The following is a 7,436-nucleotide window of genomic DNA, read 5'->3' on the forward strand; positions in this document are numbered from 1 at the left end:
CGCCGCGCCGCGGCGCAGAGCCCGACCAGGAGCTGCACACGCGCAGTCTGCTTCACTGAAGCCACATGAATGAGGCCCTGCCATCGCCAGAACTCAGTTCTCATTGGAGCGGAGAAAGTTCGAGGGCGGAGCGGGTTGTTTGGCGCCTGCGTCGTGCAGCTAGCGGCTGGCGAGCCGCGGCTTGGCTGGCGGGAGCGGCTGCAACACCGGTGCTGGAGCGACGATGCCGAGGGAAATCATCACCCTACAGTTGGGCCAGTGCGGCAATCAGAGTGAGCGAACCTCCGGCCCCTCCACTAGTCAGGTTCCTTAGATTCTATGGGATCTCACTGCGGGATCCTGGACTCCATCCGCCCTTCCCACAATCGTAGTTTTCCAAAGGCGGGACATGCCTGACCCAGTGTCCAGTTGCCCAACCCTGAGGGGCCCTCCCCTCCCAGTCGCTGGCGTACAGCCCTTTCCTCTGACATGGGAGACTCGCGAGCGCTCAGTCCCCCAGTTTCTGGTTGGAATCTGCCCAGACCCAGACGTCCTCTTTCTCGCCCGTCCGCCCCTCCCCCCCTACCAGTTGGGTTCGAGTTCTGGAAACAACTGTGCGCTGAGCATGGTATCAGCCCCGAGGGCATCGTGGAGGAGTTCGCCACCGAGGGCACTGACCGCAAGGACGTCTTTTTCTACCAGGTGCTCCCAGCGACTTTGCCAGCCCGCCCCCCCCCCACGCGCCCCCACAGTGGCCCCGGGGGGCCTGAGGGAAGGGCAGTGGCTTGGTACCAGGAAACCCTCTGGGCAAAGGAGTCAGGGCGGCTGGCTTGAGGAGGGAGGACAGGCAGGAGCCAGAGTTGGGAGGATGGAGGACTGGGCCTTAGCTGACTGGACCACCCTGCTGGTCTCCCCTTGACAGGCAGACGATGAGCACTACATCCCCAGGGCCGTGCTGCTGGACCTGGAGCCCCGGGTGATCCACTCCATCCTCAACTCCCCCTATGCCAAGCTCTACAACCCAGAGAACATCTACCTGTCAGAGCATGGAGGAGGGGCTGGCAACAACTGGGCCAGTGGATTCTCGCAGGTCATTTGCTATTCCCTGGCAGAACCCCCAACTCCCTTCCTGTGTGAGGGCAGGCGGTATGACTTGCCAGAGAGAGAAGAAACCAGATCAAGGATGTAGGAGTAGTAGAGCGAGAGAGAGATGGCTGAGGGGAGTTCTTTTTTCTAAGTCAACATGGTTAAGACTGCACTTGGCTAGTGCTGTGTGCCAGGTCATACTAAGTGCTTTACATGTAACTTACTTAACCCTCCCAACAACCCTAAAGATAGATATTATAGGTTCGCAGTCTCTTATCTCCTTTTTCAGATTCTAAAAAACTCTGAAACCAAAACATGATTTATAACTTGTTTAGTAGCAAAACCAAATCTCAGGGCACCTGGCTGGCTCAGTCAGTAGAGCATGTGACTCTTGATCTTGGGGTTGTGAGTTCAAGCCCTACTTTGGGTGTAGAGATTACTTAAAAATAAAATCTTAAAAAAAAAAATCTCAGTGAAGACAGGCTATTTTATAGTTTTTATCTAACTTGTCATTACTTATACATTTCATTGCAGAAATATTAATACATTTGATTAGCACACACCAGATACCCACTGGCATTTTACTTAACATACATCATACGTACCATATTACCTTTCTAGAATTGGAAATATTTGAATTCTGAAACATAGCTGGCCCCAAGAATTTTGAATAAGGGACTGAGGAGTTGTATCACCTTCATTATTCAGATGAGGAAACTGAGTAACCTGCCTAAAGTAACCTGCCCAGAGTCACTTGGTTAAATAAAACTAGACCTAATACATGAATCCAAGCAGTGTGGATGTTGAGTATCTGCTCATACCCACTGTACTATATTGCCTCTCAGTGCAAATAACAAGCAGGGCCACTGTGCTCCAAAAAAGGACTTTTATGTTCTATAAGGAGAATTCAAGGTGGCTATTCTGAGGTCAGAGTCCTTGTCCCATGGTCCTGTCCCACTCTGATACTCCCCATGTCTGTACAGGGAGAGAAGATCCACGAGGACATTTTTGATATCATAGATCGGGAGGCAGATGGCAGTGACAGTCTAGAGGTGAGTGTCTTAGGAATGCTGGTGGGAGCTGTCAGAGGGAAGGCTTCACAACACCCTTTGGAAGCCACCTGTTAAGTACAAGACCTACCCATGTACCCTTTGCACTGGACAGAAGTCACTGGGCTTTGCTGGACACAAGGCAGAGTCTCCTGAGCTGTATGTGTGGGGTAAGGGAAGTGGAGGAGAGGGCTTGGGAAAATAGGAGTCCAAGAAATTGTAGGATGGGTCCAGTCTGAAATCCAGTCCTAGACACTGACTGCACCTTCCCCCTGTAGGGCTTCGTGCTGTGTCACTCCATTGCTGGGGGGACAGGCTCTGGCCTGGGCTCCTACCTCTTAGAACGACTGAATGACAGGTAAGTCTGTGTTTTAAGGGGCAGGAAGGACTTGGTTTCCCAAGTAACTGGGAGGCCCTCCAGATACACCTTCCTATTTGCTGGAGCAATGAAAAGGCCCTTCTGTTAACTCCTGTAGTGAGAAAGAGAAGATAAAATAACCAAGAACCTGATCACACTCTGAGTGGTTGGATCCAGAGCCTAGAATCTAAGCCCTAGATGAAGAGATGAAGAAGGTTCAGGGGGTATGGCTGGTTTAGTTAGAACCCTAGGTCCTAAGATTGTCTCTGCCGTTCCTTCCCCCTTTGGGGTTGCAGACTTCCAAAAGTCAAGTCTTCTTTCTCTGCTGATCCTGTGTCCCACCCCAATTTCGCCATTTAGATTTCACTGCTTTCTGACTATTGTGAGCCCCATGTTTACTAAGCCTCCAGTCTCTTGCCCTGACCCTCTCCTCTCAACCCCACCAGGTACCCCAAGAAGCTGGTGCAGACATACTCAGTGTTTCCCAACCAGGACGAGATGAGCGATGTGGTGGTCCAGCCCTACAACTCCCTGCTCACGCTCAAGAGGCTCACCCAGAACGCAGACTGTGTGGTGCGTCCTGGATTCTGCCATTCTCCAGTGCCAACCCCCTTGTCTATTTCATCATTTTCCTACATTTAAAAAGTCTATTTTGAGCCCTTCTGTGCCTCAGTCTTGTGCCACTGCCTTTTGGATGGGTCTTTCTGGCCATGAAGCACCAAGGAAATTAAGCTTCAGAGCCCAGATTCAGGCAGAGCTCCTGTCCTTTCTGTCCCCATAAATCTGTCACCCTCTTCTGTCCCCCAGGTGGTACTGGACAACACAGCCCTGAACCGGATCGCCACAGACCGCCTGCACATCCAGAACCCATCCTTCTCCCAGATCAACCAGCTGGTGAGCCCCTGCTCCCGGACTGGAAACCCTCCTTACTGGAGTGCCATCTGGGGAAGAGAGGCCCCGCCCCAGGCCAAGGCCCATGACCCGGCACCCCCGTCCCCAGGTGTCCACCATCATGTCAGCCAGCACCACCACCCTGCGCTACCCTGGCTACATGAACAACGACCTCATCGGCCTCATCGCCTCGCTCATCCCCACTCCTCGACTCCACTTCCTCATGACCGGCTACACCCCGCTCACCACGGACCAGTCGGTAGGAGCAGCCCCAGCAGGCCCTGCCCTAGCCTTTCTGTCCCCCTGCTGCGCCCTCCAGGAGCCGCTCTTTGTAGCCCCAGAGGCTCTGTGCTCAGGGACAGGCACAGACCGTCCAGCTCCGTGCTGACTTGTTCTCCTCTTCCCTACACCCCTGGCTCCCTGTAGGGCCCGGGCTATGTGGGGTCTGCTGATGCTCCCGCACAGGGGCATGACCTTGCTGAGCTGAGGAGGGCTAAGATTCCTGGTCCTGCAGCCAAGGCTCAGTGTACACCTGAATCTCAAGATGCCTCCCAGAGAGACCATCCTAGCCTGAGTCTGATGGGGGTCAGCCATTGGACCGTGCCCTGAGTGCTGGCCTGGTCCCCGTGGCCCGCTCTCCCCTCAGGTGGCCAGCGTGAGGAAGACCACAGTCCTGGATGTCATGAGGCGGCTGCTGCAGCCCAAGAACGTGATGGTGTCCACGGGCCGGGATCGCCAGACCAACCATTGCTACATCGCCATCCTCAACATCATCCAGGGGGAGGTGGACCCCACCCAGGTAGGTGAGGCCCCTTCGTGCCACCCCCGGAACCCACAGGGGTAGAGGAGAGGCTACCACCACCACTGTTGTGTCCACCCCTCCCCGCTAGGTCCACAAGAGTCTGCAGAGGATCCGGGAGCGGAAGTTGGCCAACTTCATCCCCTGGGGCCCTGCCAGCATCCAGGTGGCCCTGTCAAGGAAGTCTCCCTACCTGCCTTCGGCCCACCGGGTCAGTGGGCTCATGATGGCCAACCACACCAGCATCTCCTCGGTGAGGCTTAACGGTTTGCACCTGTCTTCCCATACGCACTTTCCTGGTTGGGCCTCACCTCTCCACATCCTTGCTGCCCCTGCTTCCAGGTCTCTTAATGTGCAGATTGCCCAGCCCTGGTTCCCTGTCTCTCTGGGCCATATTGTTACTTTATGTTCTTTGTGACCCCTGCTTTCTGCACACACCAAGCTCTTCGAGCGGACCTGTCGCCAGTATGACAAGCTGCGGAAGCGGGAGGCCTTCCTGGAGCAGTTCCGCAAGGAGGACATCTTCAAGGAGAACTTTGATGAGCTGGACACGTCCAGGGAGGTTGTGCAGCAGCTCATCGACGAGTATCATGCGGCCACGCGGCCAGACTACATCTCCTGGGGCGCCCAGGAGCAGTGAGTCCCCCAGGACCAGGACCTTGTCTGCCTTACTGGTTGGCCCAGGCCCCGCCTGACTGACCACCCCCTCAGAGCACAGATCAGGGACCTCACACATCTCTTCCTCATAAATACACATGCACGTACTCTGTATTGGCCTGGGGACACGTTTCTGTCTCCTCTGATGAGACTATTTATGTTTAATAAAGCACTGGACATAAATGAAGTTACTGGTTTTCTGAAGGCCTGTAGATATGGGGAAGGGGGTAGTGCCTGTTCTTTCCCCTATTTCCAGCCTCTTCAACTCTGAGCAAATGCCTCCCCTAGCTTTTCCTTCTCCTTCCTCATTTTGGAGAACATAGGTGGTGTCTACCCATGTGAGATATGCCTTCCCAGGGTAAGAAGGCCAACAGATATTACCTTACTCTTACTGACATTCCGGGTCCCAGGTCCCTCCCACCCTTCCCTGTATAGGTGACCAATCTGCCAGTTTCACGTTCCCACATCAGAGTGTCCTGCTAATCATCATAGCAAGCAGGCCTGCAGTCACCACCCCCACCGCCAGGCCTGGGCAAGCAGTAGAGTTGATCCAGGTGCCTTTAATCTTGTAAGCAGGGTATGCCAGAGAGCCAGTCCAAGAAAGCCACTGGGCAGGCAGCTGGAGTCTAGGACAATCAACTCCTGAGACCAAACCCAAAGCCTAGACTATAAGCAGGGCCCGAAGTGGGCCCATAACTAAGGCTCCATAATTCTGTTTACAGGTGGTCTACAGAGCCCTCCCACTTCTTGTGGAAAACTGCAGGGAAGTAGTAAATATATAGTGACCTAAATGTTCAGAATCAAAAGGGCAAAGCAGGTTGTCCCTAGATCATGGTGGATTGTCAGGGCCCCTCTTAGGCCTTTATGCACCCTAAGGGTGAGGTTTGGGGAATAATAGCAAACATGCACGTGGACACTCTGCTAGGTACTCCACATTATTTTGTTCAATCCTCATGACAACTCTATGAAGTGACATGTTATTAGTATTGTTTTATAAACAAGGAAACTAAGACTAACCATAGTTAATGTACCAAGTCACCCACCTGGTAAATGACAGAGTTGGGATTCCAATCCTGGTTTGACTGGCATCAGTATCCCTGACCATTGCATGTCCTGCCTTTTATGATATCTTTTGGGTTAGTGTAGAATCCCATCTCTGAGGTCTTTTGGAGCCATTGGATGAGTGCATGGTTGTCAGAGAATGTGAGGACTTTGAACACCTGTGCAGACAGGGCAGGTGCAGTCTCTCTGGGTTGGTGGGACTGTCAGCCTCAAGTTGCTTCAGGTATACCTGTTAAGTGTCCCCATCACCCATGTCAGGATAGCTGGGGACCTGTGCCTGCCTTCTCATTACTGTCACCACCAGCATGCTTGGCCAAAGCCAGAGGGCCAGCCCAATGGATCAGAAGGATTCGGGCTGGCAGAGCTCAGCATACAGGTGAAGGACCAGCCCAAGAAGGTGACTGTGAGTCCCTACAGAGGCTGGAGATTACCCAGAATCAGTATTCTTAATTTGGGCAAATTAAGATCTTTTTCTTCTTGTTCATTGTTGGCCTGAGGACACACTTTTCCTTCCATGAACCTATTTATCTTTAATAAAGCTTTGACGTATGAACAGTGAGCAACATTTAGGCCTAACCCTTATGAACAAAAGTGATGGATGGGCAGGGAATGGGCAGTCAGAGGCTAGGCTCTGGGCTGCCTGATGGGTGGCAGGGAGACCATAAGCCTTTCACCACCACAAAGCATGAGCTTGTCACTTGCAGTTGCCAGGCCTCTACTGAGTCAGCCTGGTCAGTGTCAACCAGCTGCCTGTCGTCTGAGCAGAGAGAGGGTGACTTCAGGGAAAACCGGCATGCACCTGGTGCCTTCTCGGCTCCACCTCTGGCCCCTGCACCACTGGGCACCCTGCCTTGCTCCTTTCTCCCTTTACAACCCCTGCCCCAGATGAGAAATCTTTCATCACCTGGGGTATCTGTATGAGTGACTCATGCTGAGTAGGGGTCATGCGTGCTGGCAAAGGTAAAAGGCTGCTATATGTGAATCGTTGGCTAGACCCCTCCAGGCCACACGCCCAGGGCCTGCCTTCCTTTGCCAGACCCAGTTAAAAGGCGTGAGCCCCAGGGGGAGGAAGCACCAGCTAGCCCAGAGTAGAGTTTTCTATCACCAACCCAGAGGGGTAAATACCCTGTGCAGGGGGTCCTCCCTGGAAAGAAGAGCTGGATCTGCAAAGTTGCCTCCTTCTGACGGCTGAGTGCCAGGCACTAGGAGCACAGACACACCTCAATGCCAGCTTCAAAGCCAGGCCCCTCCCCCAAGGCTATTTCCAGATCACCCATCACCCCACACCAACGCAGCCCCTCCCGGTTCTTGGCCAGTGGCAAACCCCAAAGTATGTCAACTAGAGGGCAGCGAAGAGGCCAGGTGGAAAGGGAGGAAAGCCTCTGGGAATCAGGGCAGCAGGTGGTGCTGGTGGTGAAAAATCCCTGTGGTCTGAGAGACTGCAAACCACAGAAGTAACTGTCCTGATGAGACACAAGCTGCAGTAAAGCTGGAGAGAGAATGAAGGCTCATGCACAGAACAGGAACCTCTTTTTGACTAAACAAAATTAGAGAA

At 53.4% G+C, this 7,436-nt stretch overlaps 1 protein-coding gene across 1 annotated transcript; it reads left to right on the plus strand.

Moving 5' to 3' along the window:
- The first annotated feature begins 150 nt into the window (after nucleotides 1-150).
- Nucleotides 151-5,006, plus strand: TUBG1 (tubulin gamma 1). The gene is made up of 11 exons (XM_030296541.2): nucleotides 151-272; nucleotides 569-681; nucleotides 902-1,069; nucleotides 2,049-2,117; nucleotides 2,393-2,472; nucleotides 2,919-3,045; nucleotides 3,280-3,366; nucleotides 3,473-3,622; nucleotides 4,010-4,162; nucleotides 4,254-4,415; nucleotides 4,605-5,006. Exons 1-11 carry the CDS (start codon nucleotides 224-226, stop codon nucleotides 4,800-4,802), a joined length of 1,356 nt encoding a protein of 451 aa, XP_030152401.1. The 5' UTR covers nucleotides 151-223; the 3' UTR covers nucleotides 4,803-5,006.
- Nucleotides 5,007-7,436: the final 2,430 nt, after the last annotated feature.

The sequence above is a fragment of the Lynx canadensis genome, chromosome E1 (assembly GCF_007474595.2).
Source record: "Lynx canadensis isolate LIC74 chromosome E1, mLynCan4.pri.v2, whole genome shotgun sequence".
Lineage (NCBI taxonomy): Eukaryota > Metazoa > Chordata > Mammalia > Carnivora > Felidae > Lynx > Lynx canadensis.

What these genes read in the sequence shown, in the direction of transcription:
- TUBG1 (XM_030296541.2), top strand. Translation starts at nt 224, where the DNA reads ATGCCGAGGGAAATCATCACCCTACAGTTGGGCCAGTGCGGCAATCAG. An exon ending in TCTCCCAGATCAACCAGCTG is followed by an intron (nt 3,367 to 3,472) that starts GTGAGCCCCTGC and finishes CCCCGTCCCCAG; the next exon opens with GTGTCCACCATCATGTCAGC. An exon ending in CGCTCACCACGGACCAGTCG is followed by an intron (nt 3,623 to 4,009) that starts GTAGGAGCAGCC and finishes CTCTCCCCTCAG; the next exon opens with GTGGCCAGCGTGAGGAAGAC.